At 68.2% G+C, this 20397-nt stretch overlaps 2 protein-coding genes across 14 annotated transcripts in view; one reads left to right on the forward strand and one right to left on the reverse strand.

Annotated features, from left to right (window-relative positions):
- On the forward strand, positions 1-17259 carry DGKQ (diacylglycerol kinase theta). Of its 9 annotated transcripts, none has more exons than XM_057704877.1 (23): positions 1-394; positions 2193-2308; positions 3006-3105; positions 3511-3596; positions 3675-3800; positions 4114-4267; positions 4344-4415; positions 4512-4612; positions 4714-4976; positions 5067-5157; positions 5254-5308; positions 5433-5494; positions 5792-5942; positions 6339-6377; positions 6950-7065; positions 8448-8599; positions 8799-8947; positions 9029-9207; positions 9533-9633; positions 9746-9892; positions 9982-10093; positions 10185-10337; positions 16761-17259. In XM_057704877.1, exons 1-23 carry the CDS (start codon positions 133-135, stop codon positions 17256-17258), a joined length of 3285 nt encoding a protein of 1094 aa, XP_057560860.1. In that variant the 5' UTR covers positions 1-132; the 3' UTR covers position 17259. The 9 variants fall into 9 exon arrangements, with proteins under 9 accessions (XP_057560860.1, XP_057560862.1, XP_057560861.1 ...); XM_057704879.1 differs by having other exon boundaries at positions 9065-9207; XM_057704878.1 differs by having other exon boundaries at positions 2229-2308.
- Positions 12284-20397, reverse strand: part of TMEM175 (transmembrane protein 175) — a 21405-nt gene continuing 13291 nt past the window's right edge. For 3 of the 5 annotated variants that reach the window (XM_057704889.1, XM_057704890.1, XM_057704887.1), the window contains exons 5-10: positions 19887-19938; positions 19501-19536; positions 18815-18898; positions 18289-18453; positions 14291-14595; positions 12284-13083 (exon numbers count right to left, since the gene is read on the reverse strand). In XM_057704889.1, coding sequence (XP_057560872.1) covers positions 12411-13083; positions 14291-14595; positions 18289-18453; positions 18815-18898; positions 19501-19536; positions 19887-19938 — 1315 coding nt within the window. In that variant the 3' untranslated portion in view covers positions 12284-12410. Of the gene's footprint in view, positions 13084-14290; positions 14596-18288; positions 18471-18814; positions 18899-19500; positions 19537-19886; positions 19939-20397 lie in introns of all 5 variants that reach the window. The other 2 variants (XM_057704888.1, XM_057704891.1) reach the window with 2 other exon arrangements.

Consider the following 20397-nt stretch of genomic DNA (forward strand, 5'->3'; position numbering starts at 1 on the left):
CGCAGTGACGGCGGGCGCAGTCGGAAGCCCGGCGGGGACCGCGGGGGGACCGCGGGGGACGGCTGCCCCTCTTGCCCGCAGCGCGGACCCCGCAGTGGTCCGCCGCCGGGGCTCGGGCCGCCCCGGCCAGGGATGGCGGCGGCGGCCGAGCCCGGGGCCCGTGCCTGGCTTGGCGGCGGCTCCCCGCTCCCCGGCAGCCCGACCTCCAGCCCGGACCTGGGCGCCGGAAGCCGCTCGCGGTCGGGGCCGGGGTCGGGGCCGGAGCGGGCGGGCGCCAGGTCCCCGGGCTCCGCCGCACCCGGTCACAGCTTCAGGAAGGTGACGCTCACCAAGCCCACCTTCTGCCACCTCTGCTCCGATTTCATCTGGGGGCTGGCCGGCATCCTGTGTGACGGTGAGCGCCCGCGACCCCATCGCAGACCCCAGTCCCTGGGCCAGAACTGGCACCTCACCTCTGACCTCTGCACTGCCAGCAATGGCCTCCCCAAGACAGAGCCCCTTGCCCCTCGGGGCAGGAATGTGCCAGGCCCAGACCTCCCCGTGGAGGTGATAAGGACCGGCTGGGTGGGGGGGGGGGGGGTGTCTGAAGGCGTCCACTGGCCGGGACTCCTCCCCCAGGACAGTCGAAAGACCTGCTCCCTGGGCGTCCTCACCTGGGTAGGGATCCGGTGAGGGAAAAACATCGCAGGCGTGCAGGGCAGGTGCAGTGACTGGAGGGTGAGGCCAGCCAACCCTGAGCAGGTGCAGAGGCAGTGCTGTGGCCAGGCAGGGCTGGCCTGGGCCACTGGCTCCCGTGGGCTGGTGCAGGTCCATCCTCTGCTGGGTGCACGCTGCTGCCCACAGGGCCCGAGTGCTGGCACTGCCCAGGCTCAGACTCCCAGAGTGCTGGGCCAGGCCTGCCACCCCGAGTGTGACGTGCCCCGACAGGGCTCCCACCTAGTGGCCAAGCCGGCCTGGCTGGGCGAGGAGGCTCTCCCGCCCCTGGCTCCTGGGCAGCTGACATGCGTGCTTCCAGGGTCCGCTCTTCTAGTCCTGCTCCTCTCTGCAGGGGACGCGCGGGGAGCCTCTGCCCTGCTCAGGGAGAAGGCCTTTGGCTCCGGGGTCAGAGAGGAGACTGGGCTGGGTCTGGGGAGAGGAGGAGGCTGGGCACCTCACACAGGTGCCTTCTGCCAGGGGAAGTGGCAGGTTCCTCTCATGGGTGTGACCTCCTGCAGCCGGGCACTAGATCTAAGGGGCGAAGAAGCTCACGGAAGGGAAATGGGGGTGATGTGGAGGCGTCACCGGGCAGCTGTGCGGACATTCTTCCCAACTCTGGAGACAGCGCGGATGGCCTCAGCCGGCAGAGGGCCGGACAAGGGGGTGGGAGGAAGAGTCCTTCGCCCTGCGAAGAGCACCCAGGAGGTGGGGGGCGGGGGCCGGAGGAGGGAGCGGGGCGCCGCCTGCCCGCAGCTGCTGCCTTCCGTGGCCCAGCCCGGCTGCGCGACACCCAGCCCCTGGCCTCCCCGACGGCTCGAGCGCGCCCGCGCTGCCCCCGTGGGTCTTCTGAGCACAGCTCACTGCTTTCTGAGCCGCTGGGCCGTCTGCCCCCGGGCAGGGGCAGGTGCAGCCCTCAGGGGGCCAGCCGCCCTGCTTGCTGTGGGGGGGTTGGGGTGGGGGTGGGGATCCTGGTCCATCATGGATGGGCTCTGGTCTGGGCAGACACGTGGTCTGCGGGAGGGTAATTAGGGGTGTGTGTAGCTGTGAGGAGTGAGGGACGGGTGTCCCTGGCGAAGCCAGTCTAGGGGTGGGTAGAGGTGCAGAAGCTGACCAAGTGCCTGCCTGCCTCCCCACCCCCAGCAGAGACTTGCAAGCTCTGGGCCTGTGTGTGGGGGTGTGTGGGGGTGACGGGGGGACTCTCAGGACACCGGAGCACACCACCGTCTAGGATGTTCAGAGCCACCAGGGCCCTGCTACCGGCTCTGGGCTCTTGGGGATGGGACAGAGGACCCGGCTGTCTCCGTGCCCCCTCGCTATCCCTGTGACCAGGGTTAGGTTAAGAAGGTCTGGGAGAGTGGGCCCACTCTGATAGGCCATCTGCCCCCTCCCAGAATCCTGGCACCACAACCCCCCGCCCCCCCTTGCCCCTGGCGGTCCCACTGGCTGCAGCCTCCCCGCCGTGTGCCAAGCCCTGGGGTCTCTTGATTCCTGGGCAGGACAGGGGCCAACTCACGGGGCTCTCATTCCCGTAGTCTGCAACTTCATGTCCCACGAGAAGTGCCTGAAACACGTGAAGACCCCATGCACGAGCGTGGCACCCAGCCTGGTCCGAGTGCGTATGGAGTGCGGGCTACTGCACCTGCCGGGGGACAGTGTGGAGGGTCCGGAAGGCCAGCTCTTGTGGGGGCTGGGCTGGGAGTCAGGCTGGTGTGTCGAATGGGGTGGGCCTGGGGGGCTGGGCTTGGAGGGTTCCCTGGTGCTGGTCCGGGTCCCCGAGCTGCAGACGGCATCCCTGCCCGAGCCCCTCCCAAGGCGGCAGCTGGCCCTCACTTCCCGACGGTTCTGACCCGGTCTTCTCCAGGGCCCCTGGTACCCAGCACTGCCTCTCCTGCCTGTTGGGGGGCCTCCTCCACCTGGACTCTATCCTGGTGGCCCCACACGTATCATGGAAGGGAACAGGGCTGGGGGAGTGGTCCGTACCCATGCAGCTGGGTCAGGCCTGGGCATGACCGACCGGGGCCTGAGCCGCATGCAGAAGGGGCTGTCTGAGATCACGGCCCGGGCAGCGCTGAGCTGGTCCTGCACAGGGAGCAGGGAGGTCAGCGTGCGGGGCAGTCCCCAGCAGGACCCCTGGGGAGCACACACAGCACCTTGTTAATGGTGCCCGGATGGACTGAGGGGTGTGCAGCGGCCAGGCAGGTGGCCAGGGCTGGTGATGGGCACTCCCTAGGACAGAGAGGATGTGGAGCTTGGGGACCTGGGTGCCAGGCCTTAGGCCCCAGGCTGAGGCTGAGCTCCGCTCCTTCCAGGTCCCTGTGGCCCACTGCTTCGGCCCTCGGGGGCACTACAAGCGCAAGTTCTGCGCGGTGTGCCGGAAGGGCCTGGAGGCGCCGGGGCTTCGATGTGAAGGTACGGCCAGGAGCCTGCCCGGTTCCCCTGGGGTCTGACCGCACCCCTACCAGGGACTTAGTCTCTGCTGCCCAGGGTGGCCCAGCCTTCCTTGCCGTCAGGCCGCGGCTCTGGGGTGAGGGTCGGGGATTCCAGAGCTGCCGGCACAGGGAGGCGGGAGCAGGGGGTTGCAGGGGCGCAGGCTGCGTGCTAGGTGGGCCGGGCGGGAGAAAGTGGAGAAGCTGGTTCCCATCCTGCTTAGGGGTGGGGGAGCTGCTCCTGTCTCGCACGTTGCCCCCCAAAAGGTTAAAGAATGTGCGGTCCGGTGAGGGGCGGACCCAGGTCGGAGCAGAGACGCCGGCGAGAAGGGGTCTGGCATGGTCGGCGGGCAGCGGCGAGAGGCCCCTAACCCTGCCCGTCCCCCAGTGTGTGAGCTGCACGTTCACCCCGACTGTGTGCCCTTCGCCTGCAGCGACTGCCGCCAGTGCCACCAGGACGGGCACCGGGACCACGTGAGTGCTCTGGGCCGGGGCCGGAGGGCCGGGGAGGCGGGGAGGCCCCGCCAAGCTCGCTGACAGCCCTCCCCGCAGGACGCGCACCTCCACCACTGGCGGGAGGGGAACCTGCCCTCGGGCGCGCGCTGCGAGCTCTGCCGAAAGACGTGCGGCTCGTCCGACGTGCTGGCCGGCGTGCGCTGCGAGTGGTGCGGCGTCCAGGTGGGGCGGGGCGGGGCGGGGCCGGCGGGGGCGGGGCCGGCGGGCGGGGCGGGGCCGAGGCCTGGCGGGGGGCTGCGTCGTCGGAAGGCGGAGCGCGACGGGGTCCTGGGGACCGCTCGTCGCGGTCGCGCTGTTTTCCGGCTTTTGGGGGTGGGGGTTCGGTTGTGCAGGGGAGACTCAGGGCTCTCTCTGGCTGGGGGTGGCGCCCCCTGCCCGTGGGCGCTCCGTGGGCCCCGGAGGAGTCAGCGCCGGCCGGGACCCAGGCCCCGTCCTGCACCAGGGCCCTAGCCTCGAGCCTGCGCCCCTTCCCCAGGCCCACTCGGTCTGCTCCGCGGCGCTAGCCCCCGAGTGCACTTTCGGGCGCCTGCGCACCATGCTCCTGCCCCCGGCGTGCGTGCGTCTGCTGTCCCGCAACTTCAGCAAGATGCACTGCTTTCGGATCTCCGAGAGCGCGGCCCCGGAGCCGGGTGAGCAGGGCGGTGGGGAGCGGGCATCTGGGGTGGGGGCCGGGCCTTGATTGAGGCCAGCTGTGACCTCCCACAGGGGAGGGAGACGACAGCATGGACGGAAGCGGCCTCGCCGGCCCAGGTAGAGAGGTGGTGGCGCCGGAGTCTAGTAAGTGCCCCGTAGCCGCGCCCAGCCCCAGCCCATCTCCCATTCCCCGTCCCCGCGCCCGCTCCACGGACGTGCACGCACTTCCCTGTGCTCCAGGCAAGCAGACTCTCAAGGTCTTTGATGGCAATGACGCAGTGCAGCGAAACCACTTCCGTGCCATCACCGTACCCCGCCTGGCCAGGAGCCAGGAGGTGCTGGTAAGGGGGGCCCACGGTGCCTGGCAGGCCTGCTCCTGGGGGGCTGCGGGGGGCCCAGCATGGCCTGGCTTCCCTCACGCGCCCCACTCCCCCCCACCCAGGAGGCAGCGCTGCGGGCCTACTACATCACGGAGGACCCTCAGGGCTTCCAGCTGCAGGCGCTCCCCCCAGCCGCTCAGGCTGGTGACCCCGGGGCCCCGGGAAAGGTCTGGAGTGGTGGGGCCACGGAGGAGGAGGAGGAGGAGGGCAGCAGCGGCCAGGGGGCCCGAGACGGCCCTTGCATCCCCCGCGCTCCTGAGGCCTGGATCATCCGTGCTCTGCCCCGCGCCCGGGAGGTCCTGAAGATCTACCCCGCTTGGCTCAAGTGAGCCCCAGGTCCCGGGCAGGGTCCACGTGGGAGGGAGGGAGGGCGTGGGGGCTGTGCCACCCCAGCTCCTGAGCTTGTTCCCTGCAGGGTGGGTGTGGCCTACGTGTCCATCCATGTGACCCCGCAGAGCACTGCCCGGACCGTGGTTCTGGAGGTCCTCCCGCTGCTCGGACGCCAGGTGTGTGCGCTGGGCCTGCCCTGCCCAGTGTGGTGGCCCCACGTGGGTCTTCGGGAGGCTGGTCCAGGCCTGACACCCCAAACTCCACCCCCACAGGCCGAGGGGCTGGAGAGCTTCCAGCTGGTGGAGGTGCTCATGGGCAGCAGACAAGGTGAGCAGGCAGCCTGTGGCCGACATCACCGCGTCCTGCCCCAGGCGCCCAGGGCCCCAGGGCAGCTGCTTCCAGAGGTCGCCGCGGTGCCTGGGGCTAACGGCGGTGCCTCTCAACCCTGCAGTCCAGCGCACGGTGTTGGCGGACGAGGAGCCCTTGCTTGGCCGGCTTTGTGAGATCCGGCAGGTCAGTGGGTGTGCGTGTGGGCCCTGGGGAGCTGCTGGACTTTGGCCATGGCCTCCACCTTGTAGAGAGGGAGTCTGCCCTTAGAACACCAAGTCCACGCTGGTGGGCAGCTGAGCATCCTGGCCGGCAGGGCCGCCCCCACCCCCCGCCGGGATTCCCCGAGTGTCCTTCCTCTCCTCTCCTTTTTCCTCTTGGCGGCATTTAGCCTGGGGCATCTTCCCTTCGGCCCCCTCTACGGACCGGGAGGGCGGGGGGCCCATCCCCTAGCACTCTGCCCAGTGCCCTCCCTCCCTGCAGACATCCCTGCGGCAGATGAGCCAGACGCGGTTCTACGTGGCTGAGAGCAGAGTGGCGGCCCCACGTGTCTCTCTGTTCGTGGGTGGTCTGCCCCCGGGCCTGTCCCCCCAGGAGTATAGCCGTCTCCTGGATGAGGCTGTGGCCAGCAAAGGTGCGACTGCCCGGACTGGTCTGGGGCGCTCGGCTAGGTGGGGGCAGGGCAGGCGTCCTGAGAGCAGGTGTGGGGGCACCCGTGCCAAGCCTGGGCCCTCCTGCTCCCCCACTGCCCACAGTGCCTGGCTGGGCCTTTGCGGAGCTGGTTCCTGGCCCAGAGGGTCTCTGTCCTCACTTCTGGGGCCCAGACCCCATCGCCTCCTCTCTGGGCCTTGGGGGGTGCCCTGTGCCTGGAAGCGGGGGCTCTTCCTGGGAGAGCTGCCCTGTTGGGTGGGGTGAACTTTTTTCTGGCCCAGCTGGGCGGGGCTGCCTGGCGGGGGCGGGGTGGCCCCAGGTTGGGGGCCTCGGGGGCAGGTCCCGGGCATCCAACCGCAGCCCCGCACCGTCTTTGCAGCTGGCCTGGTGTCTGTGAGCCACGTCTACTCCGCACAAGGTGAGCCACCCGTGGGCTGTGGTCAAGCTGGGTCAAAGGTCACTCGCTGGAGTAGGTGCAGCAGCCCCGCCCTCTTGCGTCACCTTGTGTGGGATGCGGGCCAGGAGGTGCTGGTGCTTCATTTCCTGGCTGACACCTGTGATGCTTTTGCTAAAACGTGACTGAGGGTGCAGAGCCCGTGTTCTCCACAACCTGTTGTGCTCGTGGGTTCCTTCTTTTATCGTGGGAGGCTTCACATCTCCCCAGTGGGAGAGCAGCACCGTGTGGCCTGGTCCCCTCTGTGGGTCCACCGCGGTCACCAGCGTCCTCTGCGCTCTCGCGGGCCCTGGGGGCGCACGCCTGCTCCACCCTGCCGCCTGCTAGCCTGGCTCTGTCCACCCAGCCTCTCCTGTCTCTGAGCCCAGCTGTCCTTGGAGGCTCCCCTCGAGGAGGGAGTCACACACTGCGGGGATGCCTGGGGCGGGCCGGCCTGAAGTGGGCCAGCGCAGAACCGGGGTCCTTCCACCGCGGGAGGAGGCATGGCCCCGGCCCAGACGGGATAGGCGCCCGAGCTCACGGCCCACCTTCCACAGGTGCCGTGGTGCTGGACGTGGCCTGCTTCGCGGAGGCCGAGCGGCTGTACATGCTGGTCAGGGACACGGCTGTGCAGGGCCGGCCGCTGACCGCCCTGGTGCTCCCGGAGGTGCTGGTGAGTGGTGCTGGGGTGGGGCCTGGGGGCAGGGTCTCCGCAGCCTCCTGTCTAATAGTCAGTTGGAGCAAAGTCCAAGGCTGCGTGCACAGCCGATTCACACGCAGGGAGGGGCCTGAGGTCCACGGTGAGAGGCGTGCGCGCCAGTTGACTGGCCCTACAGCAGCCGCCTCCTAAGGGCTGGCTCGTGTTTGCGCGCATGTGTGCGTGGCTCTCGCGGGCTCATGGGCCCTGGCCCCCCTTTTCCTGCCAGGGAGGCCTCTGGAACCCTGCTCGCACCCTGAGCCTCCTCCGGCCAGTAGGCGATGCTATCTGACTCGGGCGCCTGTCCCGAAGCCCCAGCCGTGCCCCTGACCCCGCCCCGCGCTGTGGGCCCTCGTAGCAGCCTCTGGTCCTCAGCCCTGCGGACCCCAAGGACGCCCCTGTGCTGTCCTGACCCCAGTTCAGGCCAAGCAGCATTAGAGCAGAGTGAGGTCAGGGTCTGTGGCTGGGTGGTCTCTGCCGCCTCGTCCCACCACCCAGACAAGGACGCAGCCACTGCAGGCAGGGCCTCCCCCCGCCAGCCCCGCGGGCGGAGACAAGTGGGTGACGCACACCCGCGCTTTCCCTCTCCAGGCAGCTGCCTGCCCTGGGGTGAGCAGGTAAGCGGTGACCGCAGGCAGCTCTGCCCGGTGGCTCACACGTCACCCCAGTGTGTCCTTGGCCTTGAGCCACGGCCGAGCCCGTGTGCCGCCACTGCCCACCGTGTCTGCACCTGTTTGTCTCGTGTCACCCAGCAGCCCCCGTCGTGGGAACCCCAGCCCCGGGTCCTTACCATTGTCGGGACCCCAGCCCCCCACCCTCACCGTGTGGGGGGGACCCCTGCTCCCTGTCCGCTCTCTCGGGCGGCCGCGGTTTCTGCAGGCGTGCGTGGGGATGGGCTTTGTCCTGTGGCCCAGCGGAAGTGTGCGGCCGCCCTGTGAGCTGGGCTGCTCCTTCTGACGGACGTGTGGCGGGGTGGGCGGGCCTGGCAGCAGGGTGGCTTTGAGAGGGGCAGGTGGGGTCCTGCGTGGGCTACCAGCCTGGGCTTGGGGGCCACGTGGGTCAGGCAGCAGGTGTGGTGTGAGGACCCGTGTCGTGGTGGGTGCGGTGTGGCCCGTGTGCTCGGGGCCCCAGGCCGGCCAGCGTCTTGTCTGCCCCATTGGCCGGTGGTCTGTGGGGTCCCCTCTGCCGTGGGAGGCGGCCCGAGTGGTCCGTGGTGAGGCGGGGTGGCTGTGTGGCCTTCCGCCGGGGGTGCCAGCCCTAGACTGGCTGTGGGCGCGTGGGCTGAGGGTCGGGGCAGCCCCTGCTGGGCCACGTGGTGGGGGCCGCCCAGCCTGCCCTCACGCAGCCCCATCTCTCAGCACACGAAGCTGCCCCCAGACTGCCACCCCCTGCTCGTGTTTGTGAACCCTAGAAGTGGAGGCCTCAAGGGCCGTGACCTGCTCTGCAGTTTTCGGAAGCTGCTCAACCCCCACCAGGTCTTTGAGCTGACCCACGGGGGACCGCTGCCCGGGTGAGTCTGCCCGAGGGGGTGACCGGCTGGTAGGAGCAGGTTGGGGTTTGGCAGGTCACAGCTCTCGAGGGCATCCTGGGTGGGGATGAGCTGCAGCCCCTCTGCCCCGGGGGCGGGGGGTGGGGGTGGTGACATCCTGTCCCCGCTTGTCCGTGGCCGTGGCTGGTGGCGGGACAGGCCCTTGTCTCCCTGCCGACAGGTTCCACGTGTTCTCCCAGGTGCCCTGCTTCCGGGTGCTCGTGTGTGGCGGGGACGGCACTGTGGGCTGGGTGCTTGGCGCCCTGGAGGACATGCGGCACCGTCTGGCCTGTCCAGAGCCTGCTGTGGCCATCCTGCCCCTGGGCACAGGTGGGGTCAGCTGGCCCATTGGGGGATGGGCGGGGGTGGGGTGGGTGTGGAGAGTCAGCGTGTGTCTTGCTGGTGTCCCAGGGAATGACCTGGGCCGGGTCCTCCGCTGGGGGGCAGGCTACAGTGGCGAGGACCCGTTCTCCGTGCTCGTGTCGGTGGACGAGGCGGACGCTGTGCTCGTGGACCGCTGGACCATCCTGCTGGACGCTCATGAGGCCTGCGGTGGGGAGAGCAGCCTGGCGGAGGCAGAGCCCCCCAAGGTAGCGGTGTGCCCGCGTTGGGCTGTGGCACCCGGTGGGGTGCTTGCTACCATGTCTGTCCAGGCGCGTTCGTCCTCCAGCTGCCCACGCCTTGGCAGTGACTCCAGTGCTGTCCCCAGGGACGGGGAGCTGAGGCACAGAGCAGGGACGGGTGCCCGGCCCCGCGCGGGGGGGGGGGGGGGGGGGGGGGGGGGCCAGGTGCGAGGTGGGCGGGGCCGGCGCGGGGGGGGGGGGGGGGGCGGCGCGGGGGAGGCGGGGCCCCGTGCGGGGAGGCGGGGAGCCCCTGCGGGCCGCCGCGGCCACGGAGCCGGCGTCTGGTCCTCAGATCGTGCAGATGAGCAACTACTGTGGGATCGGCATCGACGCAGAGCTGAGCCTGGACTTCCACCAGGCGCGGGAGGAAGAGCCCGGCAAGTTCACGAGCAGGTGCCGCGGGCGAGGGCGGGCGCAGGGCTGCCCCTGGTGACCGCGCACTCCTGGAGGTTCGCCACCCGTCCCTAGGGTCTGGGCCCCCCCGTGACTGTAGGTTCCCCCCCAGGCTCCACAACAAGGGCGTGTACGTGCGGGTCGGGCTGCAGAAGCTCAGCCACTCCCGCGGCCTGCACAGGGCGCTCCGGCTGCAGGTGGAGCAGCGGGAGGTGGAGCTGCCCAGCATCGAGGGGCTCATCTTCATCAACATCGCCAGGTGCCCACGCGTGGGGCTCCCGGGGCTCCGGCGCCCCCAGCCTCCGGGCCAGCCCCACTCTGACCTGTGTGCCCTCCCTCTCGGTGCAGCTGGGGCTCAGGGGCCGACCTGTGGGGCTCCGACAGCGACTCGAGGTTCGAGAAGCCACGCATGGACGATGGGCTGCTGGAGGTGGTGGGGGTGACGGGCGTTGTGCACATGGTGAGCACGGGAGCCTGGGGACAGGGGGCCGGGAGGGGCCGGAGTCTGGCACTGCCCCCCACTGAGCCTGGCTTGCCCTCTCCTCCCCCAGGGTCAGGTCCAGGGTGGGCTGCGCTCTGGCATCCGCATTGCCCAGGGATCCTACTTCCGTGTCACCCTCCTGAAGGCCACACCTGTGCAGGTGGACGGGGAGCCCTGGGTCCAGGCTCCCGGGCACATGATCATCTCGGCCGCAGGCCCAAAGGTACACCAGGCGTGGGTGGGTGGGGGGCTTGCTGCTGGCAGGCCTTGGCTGCACGGAGTGGCTGGCGTGGCCTTAGCGCCTGGCAGTCCTGCTACAGCTGGCTCCTCCCTGACTCTGGGAGGTCACAGGCCCAGACGAAGCTGCCCAGCCCTTAGGGAGACCCCACCCCACCAGCCGCAGTCACTGCAGCCCCCACTCCTTCCCCCTCTGTAAAGGGGGCTGAGTTGGTGGCAGCTGACCTAGAACCTGGGGCCAGGTGGACAGCATGTTGCATGGCCCTCAGACCTTGCCTGTCATGCGACAGGTCCACATGCTCAGGAAGGCCAAGCAGAAGCCCAGGAAGGCGGGGACCCCCAAGGATGTGAGAGCAGACGGGGTGCCCGCCCCGGAGGGGGACTCCAAGTAGAGGCGGATTCCAGAACAGCGCTCGCTGGTGGATGGACTCGCCCACAGCCCTGACCTCAGGCGTTTCTCCCTTGTCCGGTCCCCATGCCACGTAAAAACTGCTTGGTGGGTGGCGGGCACGTCCCCTCTGGCCTTCAAAGCAGTGACGGGTGGGCACAGGGCTGCCTGGGCCCAGGCCATTGTCCTGGAAGGCACGCACTCCTCCCCAGGTCCCTCTGCCGCCTCCGAGCCCCTCCGGCTGGGTAGTGCCGTACCTCACTGGGTGCCCCCCAGGTTGGCCCCTGGACGCTCCCAGAGGACAGCTGGCTCTCTGGGCCCTGGAGGTGCCCGGCACAGGCACGGGACACCCTGGCCACTAGCTCTCTGGCCTCGCCTCTCTGCTGAGGGCTGTCCTGGGGGACATGCCTCTCCTGGCCTGGGCGTCGTCTGGCTGGCCCAGTCTGGAGTCTGGCTGGTGGCCCTGGAGTGACAGGGCTGGGAGGGGAAAGGCCCTGAGAAGGCCAGGTGGTGCCCAGGAGGCAGCGGGATCCCAGCCAGGAGCCCAGAGGAAGTGAGGCGAGCGTGTGGTGGGGACGGGCTTTCCTCAGCAAGGGTGACGCAGCGCTTTGCCTGTGCACGCGGGTTGGGCACATGGGACTTGTATGGCCTCCGTGCTCCTCCACGTGGAGACTTGGAGACTCAGCAACACAGGATGCGGATGTGGCTGCCGGGCTGGCCGCTCGCAGAGCCCCTATCACGGCGCCCCAGAGTTCAGCTGGCCCAGAATGCTGTCTCTGCCCCCAGAGGAGCCTGCTGCCAGCTGCCGGGGAGCCCCTCTCCTGACTGCCTGGTCCCTTTGCCTTTGGGCCTTTGCACTCTGGGTGGTGGCCTGGCCCTGACATTCAGCCTCAGACATGGCCCCGCCTAGCCCTGTACCCACCAAGCTTGTGCCCAAACTGCCCAGGCACGTGCATCGGAGCAGCCGTGGGTGGTGGCCCGTCCCCGTCATGTGCCTCTAGTACCTGCATCCCTCAGGTCTGCGTCCCCGGCGGCGGGGGGGGGGGACTTGGCTTCTGCTTTGTGGACTCCACCGGTCGACAGGGACTGTCTGTAAGCTGTGGTTCGGGTGAACGTGTCCTCTGTGTATCCGTGAGTCTGTGTGCCCGGAGGGGTGGTGTGGGCTCTGCGCCCCCCTCCCTCGTGTGTAACTTATCACCTGAAGGTGACCGTAATTTATATCTGGGACAAATATAGTCTGGGCATCCTGTCCTGCTGCTGTCTCCTGTGTCTCTGTGCCCGAGGCCAGCGTGTTGGGTGTGGGGTGGGCGGTGCCGGCTGAGGCGTCCAGCAGCCACTGGGGCCCTCTGCGTGCGGGACGTGGGCTGAGTCGTGGGACGTGCTGCCTGCTGAGGACCCAGGGGCCGTGTCGCACACCCACCCCCCGCCCAGGGCTGCGGCCGTGGGCTCTCGGCTGGGCCCCAGCTGCCCCTGGAACCACCCGCCACCTGCGGCCCCCGCGCTCATCTCTGGTCGAGGCAGACAACGGGCACGTGCGACACAGCGAAGCTCCTGTGAGACTCTTCTCTGCAACAGCACAGACAACCGGAGGGGCCAACCTCCCGCAGAAAACAAGACCCGGGGCCGGGCCGCCGGCCGGACACGTGCACCCCAGCCCGGGGCTGGGCCGCACTAGCAGGGAGCAGGGAGGAGCGGGGACCGCGCGCCGTCCACGGCCCCGCGTGCTGGCCGGGCCTGTGCGGGCAGGGCCAGCCCCCGCAGGCCCCGCAGGCCGGCCAGCGCCAGGCGCACGAGGAGCCGCAGCAGGAGGAAGGTGAAGGGCACGGCGATCTGCATGGCGTGGAAGATGGCCGTGCTGAACCTGCTGAGCACGCAGGTGCAGGTGAAGGCCAGCAGGCTGGCGCAGGGGTACAGTGCCAGCTTGGCGAACATGAAGGCGTGCTCTCGACCCCCGAACCGTGCCGAGGGCTGCAGCGTCTCCCCCTCCTGCAGCAGCGCCGTGGTCCAGATGGCGAACTGGAAGATGCTGGCCAAGAAGATGATGGCGCAGCTGACGCGCACGCTTTCCAGCTCGTCGCGGGGCTGCCGCGCGAAGGCCGACGTCTGCTGGTAGGCTAGGGGCAGGCCGCCCACGAAGGCCAGCGAGAGTGTGTTGAGCAGCCCCATGGGCCGCGTGGCCTTGCGGATGTGCAGGAAGAGTGAGTGGTGGGAGAACCACAGCAGGCCCACCGTGGCGAAGGAGCCGAAGTAGGCCAGGAAGTGCGGCCCCGACGCGCCCAGCGCTGCCACCAGGCTGCCCTGGAACTTCTCCTTCACGTCCTTGGCGTCCGGGACGTTGTCCTCACTAAGGAGGGAGACACGGCATCTGCAGGGGCCCCACCTCGGGCGTCGCGTTGGGGCCGACCCCACCCTGTCCCAGCCCCTGCGAGGACTGCCGGCCCCCCACGCGCTTGAACTTCAGAGGGACAAGTGTCACGCCCCGCGCTTTCACAGGTCTGTGTTCACACACACAGCCCCACGCATCTGAAGTTCAAATGCAACTGCAGCCTGTGTTTCTTGGCTGACCGCAGCCCCGCCTGCCGGACCCCGGGGCTGGGGCGTGGCACAGGCCCTGAGCCCACAGCCCCTCTGGCGTCCACGGGTGGGAGCGCGCGAGGTCTGCCCACCCGTCCACTTGGGGAGTGGTCCCACAGGCCTGAGGGGCTCTGCCTCCGAGGTCCTCAGACTCCTGGGCAGAACTGTACTGTGCGGGCGATTCCGAGGCACGTCCGGCCCAGGCTTCTCCCCTCAGCGGGGTCGTGGGGCTGCCGCCCTGCAGCCACGCAGCCCGGACACACCCCTGTGCCCACGATGGCGGCTGCCCGTGTGCTGGCGGGGTGGGGGCGGGAGACAGAGCCTGGGGGCTTCCTGGGGATCCCCACCTGGGTCCTCGGGGCCGTGGCTCCGGGTGGAGGGGAGCACCCCGGCCCCCCGGGGTCCCCAGCCACAGCTGCTCCTTGCTCACCCAGCAGGGACCCCCAGCCAGCGTGGCCCTGGCTGCAGGGCGGAAGCGAAGCCGGGTGGCTCCCGAACCTTGGGCCTAGGCCTCAGAGACTGGTACCAATGGACATTTGCTCCCAATTTTTAAAAGTTCACAAATTACAGTAGGAAAAAGCGACTAAGAAAAATTTACGAGCACCAAGACCCGAGGTGATCAGATACAGAACATAAAATCAAAGCGTGTCAACGTTAACAACCTAAGAATGTACTGAAATACGACCAAGGAATAAGAGGCTTCAAAAAAGGACGGAAGACTTGATAAAGCAGCAGATAAAACACTTAGAAAAAAAAATAGGACAACTAAGGTGGGGACTTTGACAGACTGCAGAGGCTGCTTGGCCAGGCAGAAGTGCAGGAGTGCAGGGAAGAGGGGGGCCCGGAGTGGGAGACGGACGCGGGGGCTCTGGGAAGGAGGAGGAACGGGCCCTTCTCAGGTGGGTTCTGGGCGGGAGCCCCCCGGGGAGGGTGGGCCGGGAGACCTCGGCGCCTTGGCGGGCCCGGTGGGTCCTCACCAGATGTCCAGGATGAGCAGCGTGGCCACGATGGCGTAGACCCCGTCGCTGAAGGCCTCCACTCGCTCCTTGCTGAGCGGCTCATGCAGGTCGAAGGTGAAGACCTCCAGGCTGTGAGCCGGGGGCTCCCTGGGGCCTGCGGGCGGGCCAGGGGGAGGGACGGCTGGGGGCCCGCGCACCCTGGCGGCGGCCCCGCCACCCAACGCCAGCCCCGCCCGGCACCTACCGCCAAGCCTGGCTCTGCCCCAGCCGGCCGCCTTGCTGACGTAGGGGAGGAAGATGACGGCGGCCATCAGCAGGTACGACTGCAAGAGACGGCGCGTCAGGGCACGTGGCGCCCGCGCCAAGGCGCGCAGCCACAATCCCACCCCGAAGCCATAGCCCCGGAGGGAGCGCAGCTCCAGCTACAGGAGCGGACACAGGCGAATCACACGTCGTCCAGACAGACGCCTCCTGCGTGTCGGAGAACACCGCCAGGAGGGTGAGGAGGCCGTGCACGGAACGGGGGCGTCTGCACACCACGCGCCTGACCGGGGTCACCATCGCGGCTGCACAGAGACCCCCACCAGCTCCGTGACGCAGAGACAAACGCCCAACTGAAAAACGGGCCAAGGACCTGAACGGACATTTCTCCAAAGAAGAGATGCGGCCCCGCTGCATGTGAGCAGGCGCCCGCAGCACTGACACCTGGGGAGGCCCTATCACGCGCGCACCGAGAGCGCGCACTCCGGGAACGGGGAACGGGAGGCCGCTGGGCAGGGCGGGGCTGCAGCCGGGGCGCTGTCGGTGGGACTGCAAAGGGCGCAGCTGCTGGGGGCCCCTCAGGCGACGCACCAGAGCACGACCGCAGCCCAGAGGACCTGAAAGCAGGGGCCTGAAGAGGTATCTGCACACCCACGTTCACAGCAGCCACGGAGAGTCCGTGGATGGGTGACGGGCCCGTCCACACAGCGGGACATTACTGGCTAATGAAAAGGGATTCCTGACACCGGCAACGTGGATGCACCTTGAAAACATGCCGAGTGAAAGAAGCCAGACGTAAGAGCCTCGTGTTTTATGACTATTTACGTGAGAGCCAGAACAGGCAAGTCCACACAGACAGGAGGTAGATTCGTGGTCTCCCAGGACCGAGGGATGGGGAGACCGGGAGTGACCGCTCATGGGTTCAGAGTTTCTGTCTGGGGGATGAAGAGGCCTAGAGCCAGACTGAGCTGAGGCAGGGCGACGCCGGCGGTCCGTGCTGCAGAGCTGCACCTTGCGGATATGGCGTCATGACGGTCAGTGCCTGCTCCGCACAGACCCGATTCCTCTAAACAGGGAGGCTGGCGGGCCAGGCACGCTCCCAGGCCCGAGGTGGCCGCAGCGGGCTCCTTGCCCAGCCCTGCCACCTCGCCCACCCCGTCTGGTGCCCCCCTCAGTGAAGGGCTTCACAGCCATGCTTCCAGGTCACCCGGCCCCTGGCATGGCAAGGGGGACTCAGGAGACCACGGGCACCTCGTGGACAGACGGGGGCCGCCAGCAGCACAGGTCTGCTCACAGCCCCCGGTCTCCGCGCATCAAGAGACCACACCACACGTGTCACGTAACACACACACACCAAGGGGGAGAGTCCCAGGTGCCCAGCCAGCCGCAGGCAGAGCCAGTGACCACGGCAGGATCGCGTGTGCTGTGTGTGTGTGTGTGCGTCTGTGCGTGTGCGTGTGTGTGAAGTGTGTGCTGGGGTGCGCTGCGGGATGGGAGGAAACGGAACAGCCCGAGAGGGAAGCTGAGTCCCGGGGGCGCGGGGAGGGGATCTGAATGGCCGGGAGGACCTGCCCGGGCCTGGAGGAGCCTGCGTCCACGGGAAGAGCCAGCAGCAGGTGCTGGCGTGGGATGCCCTCAGCCCCGAGCGCCGCCCGTGGAGGAAGGTGGTCCAGGGGGAGGTCAGGACAGCTGGGCCAGGGCGGTGCGCAGTGGCTGGGCCTGTAGGGCGGACAGCTCGTAGCGTCCCAGGTGAGGGACGGCTCGGTGAGGATACCTGGGAGGATGGCCGTGGGCTCGCGGGGAGGCTGCGGGGGGGTGGCCCTGGGGGCCAGGAGGCTCCGACACACCTGTCTCACAGGTGGTGGTGGGCAGGGGCCCGGGGCAAGGGGTCGAGGGGTCAGACCCCCACTGCAGGGGAGGGACGGCGGGGAAGGGGCGGAGAACGCAGCACAGAGGAGCGACTGGCCGCTCCCTCAGAGGCGGCAGACCTGCCGCTGTCTGGGCCCCCCAAGCTCCCCCGAGGACGCTCCCCTCCCCAGCGTGCTGGCCCAGGGCCCCCACCGCTGCTGTGTCCCAAGAGGGTGTGGCCACGGCCCAGGCTCACTGCTGTCCCCACACGTCCTGGGCGCTGTCTGCCCACTCCAGGCCTTCCCACGGCCAGTGTCCAGGCCCGGCCCGTGGGCAAGGCCCACGGGGGCCCCAGCTATGCCTGCTTCTCCTCACCCAGGCCACAGGAACCCCGTCCCGGCGGTGCCCTCCGTCCTCCACACGACGGCCCTCACCGTTTCTCAGGCCACAGCCTTGTCTACAGAGCCAGGAGGGGCCGTCCCCCCGGAAGCCTGGAGGCAGCGGGCCCCTCGGTCCTGCCCTGCCGTCTCTCCATGCTGCCCCCTCGCCCGCCCCGCCCCGTCCACAGGGAGCCGCCCCACCGAAGGCTACGGCCAGGGATGCCCCGCCTGACCCCAAGGGCCCCCGCAGCATCCTTCCCGCCAGCAGGAGCGGGGCCGACCCGCACAGCGAGGGGACCCAGCAGGCGCCCCGGGCCTGCTCCCACCCTGCATGCCAGCGTCCGCCCTCCCCTCCCCCGCCTGGGGCCCGACCTTGGGGGCCCTGCACACCGGACCCCAGCCCCCAGCCCCATCCTCCAGGGCGGGGCTCTACAGCCCCTGCCAGCCTGTTTTACGTTTGGAATTCTCTTGAAACATTTACTAGATGTTTAAAATAACATTATCCAGGCTTCCCTGGTGGCGCGGTGGTTAAGAATCTGCGTGCCAATGCAGAGGACACGGGTTGGAGCCCTGGTCTGGGAAGATCCCCCATGCCAAGGAGCAATGAAGCCCGTGCGCCACAACGACGGAGCCTGCGCTCTAGAGCCCACGCGCCACAACAAGAGAAGCCCCTGCTCACCACAACGACGGAAAGCCTGCACACAGCCACAAAGACCCAATGCAGCCAAAAACTTTGAAAAAAATAAGATAAAAAAAATGAATAAACTATTTAAAAAAATAACGTTAATCATTTTTTCACACACGTCTTACGATGCTTTGGGTTTACGGGTTCACTTTACTTCACTAGAGTGCGCGGAGAGGCGGGAGCCACGCGCCAAGTGCCCACGAGCAGCTCTGAGGTGGCAGCTTCCTGGACGACGGAAGCTCCTCTAACACAGCATCCTATTAAGTCAGCTGTGGGCTGAGCACAGGGTGTCAGCGGGCTTGTCCCTGCAAATATACACTAGTGATACTGTGCATAGAACAGACAACTAATGAGAACCTGCTGTACAGCACAGGGAACTCTACTCCATGCTCTGTGGTGACCTAGATGGGAAGGAAATACAGAAAAGAGCGGACCTATGTGTACGCATGGTTGATTCATTTTGCTGCACAGCAGAAACTAACACAATGTTGTAAAGCAACTATACGCCAATAAAAGATAAAAGATAAAACGTAACCTGCAGACGGCGCTGCGGGCGGAGTCAGGCACGGCTCTGCCCATGCGGCCGCCGCCTCTTCCTGGGCTCTGGGGGGGCGTGCCCTTGCCCGCCTCCACCCACACCTGCACCTCCCTCTCCTCCACCTCCTCTCTTTCAGTGGCTCCCATTCCCACGCGTTTTTAGAAGGGGCACAGCGTCCGGGGCCACGGGACTCGTGCCGTGTGTGCAGCAGGCAGCTCCGTGTGGGCTCCTCACCGCAGAGCAGCAGGAGCCGGGGCCCCAGCCGCCCGCAGCCCCCCCCCCCCGCCCCCCCCCCCCGACTCACCACCGGGTAGCAGAACAGGGAGAAGCCGGCGGCCGCGGAGCACAGCGCCGGGCCCGGGAGGATGACGCCCAGGATGTGCCGCCGGTAGAGGGTGCGGTGGGCGGAGTGTGCGATCTGAGGGCTCAGGAGGTGGGGGAAGTGGAACGCGTAGACCACAATCAGCGCCTGCGGGAGAGGTGGGCCTCGGGTGGGGCTCGCTGCAAGGATGTTCTTGGGGTGCAGAGGGGACGGGAACCCTCGCCCCGCTCCTGGGCTCATGTGTGGGGTCTCAGAGCGCCCCGCCTGGGGATGCCGGCGGCCCCATTTCACGCTCTCTCCATGTGAGCACAGGAAGCCCGGGCCCTGAGCATCTCTGGACTCGTCCTGCTGCAGCCACGGCACGGGGCCCACGGCACGGGCCCATGGCAGGTGCCCCACAGCAGGGGCTCCACGGCGGGTGCTGTCTCCACAGCTCCCGCTGCAGCCAGCCCGAGCGCACGTTACAAGTCCTGCTGTGAGGGACAGGGTGGTGGGGCTGGTGTCCTACCTGCACGGCCCCGATGGCGATCACGCACATGCAGAACAGGAAGATGCCCAGAGGCACCTCGGGGAAGGTCACCATCAGGGAAAACTGCAGCCAGAAGGACCCACAACTTCAGGTTCCGCAGGGCCCCCGCGCCCCGGGAGCCCCGCCCTGCGTGTCAGCTGGGCTGTGCCCGGCCAGAGGCAGAGCTGCCTCAGGTGGGGGCGGCCGGAGCCCTGGAGGTGTCTCTCCCACGAGAGCCAGCCCATCCGATGTTTTAAGTCTTTAAAGCTGAAAGGTTATTGGATTCATAAAGACTCCCCAGACTCCAACTGTCCACAACGCGATGCATACTCAGCACGGCTCTCTGGGGTCACGCACCGGGGACCAGCCCGGGTCGGCCAGGAGGCTGTGGGCGTTGGCGGCCGGGCAGGAGTGAGGTCCCCTCCCTGGGCCCTTGGGGGCCAGGCTGGTGTCTCTGCCCCTGAAGAGCCCTGCTCCGGCCCCCGGAAGCCTCCCCACCGCACCCAGCCTGGGAACCCAGGGACGCCCTTTCTCCCGGAAACGTCTCTCCTCTTTCTAGGCTCGGGACCACCCAGTGGTCTGAGAGCTTCTGAGGAGGGAGCATCCTAGGGTCAGAGTCCTCCTGCCCCGTGGAGGGCAGGCGGGACCCCTGGGTGGAAGCAGCGCCGGAAACCCCCGGGACTCACTGTGAATGGCAGAAACGTGATGGTCATCATGCAGGCCTGGGGAGAGAGGGGGTGGCTGCGGGCGGCCGTGTGGGGCCCGGGGAGTGGACGGGGCCCGGGGAGTTGGCGGGGCCCGGGGAGTGGGCAGGGCCTGGGGAGTGGACAGGACCCGGGGAGTGGACGGGGCCCGGGGAGTGGGCGGGGCCTGGGGAGTGGACGGGTCCCGGGGAATGGACGGGTCCCGGGGAGTGGGCGGGGCCCGGGGAGTGGACAGGACCTGGGAGTGGACGGGGCCCGGGGAGTGGACGGGGCCTGGGCACCCACACCCAGAGGCCCTGGAGGAGCTGAGCACAGGCACTGGCTCCTGGTGGTGGAGCTCCAGCCCAGAACCCAAAGGAGAAACCCACCAGATTGAGCAGGGCAAGTGTGTCGTCTATTTTCCCAACAACCTGGAACAATCTGAACAATTTAAGGAAAACAAGGAAAAGTCACGGTCAGTAAACATTCCATCAGCATCAAATACAGACACTCACGTGACAGAGAAAGTTTCACACGGAGACGGGAAGACACGGACCCAAGACTGAAAATGGAGGCAGGAACAGGCAGAGGCCCCACCCTCCTCCCCAGCCTCCACACGGCCCCGGCCAGGGCTCCGACCTCCAAGGCCGTGGCCTTCTCCCCCGACTGGGGAGGCGGCCTCAGGGGCCGGGCACTTCTCTAAAAGTCAGAGGAAGGGGCCGTGGCCCCCCAAGCCCTGGGCCCAGGGCGGGTCTGTGCCGCTCCCAGCAGCCTGCAAATGAGGCCCGTTTGGCCCTGTCCACGCTGCGGGGCTGATGAGGAGCCAGCCACACCCGCAGCCCGCATGGCCACCGGCAGGGCTGGACAGAGGCAGCTGTGGCTCCCCGGCTCTCGCCAGCC

Source organism: Hippopotamus amphibius, chromosome 13 (assembly GCF_030028045.1).
Source record: "Hippopotamus amphibius kiboko isolate mHipAmp2 chromosome 13, mHipAmp2.hap2, whole genome shotgun sequence".
Taxonomy (NCBI): Eukaryota; Metazoa; Chordata; class Mammalia; order Artiodactyla; family Hippopotamidae; genus Hippopotamus; species Hippopotamus amphibius.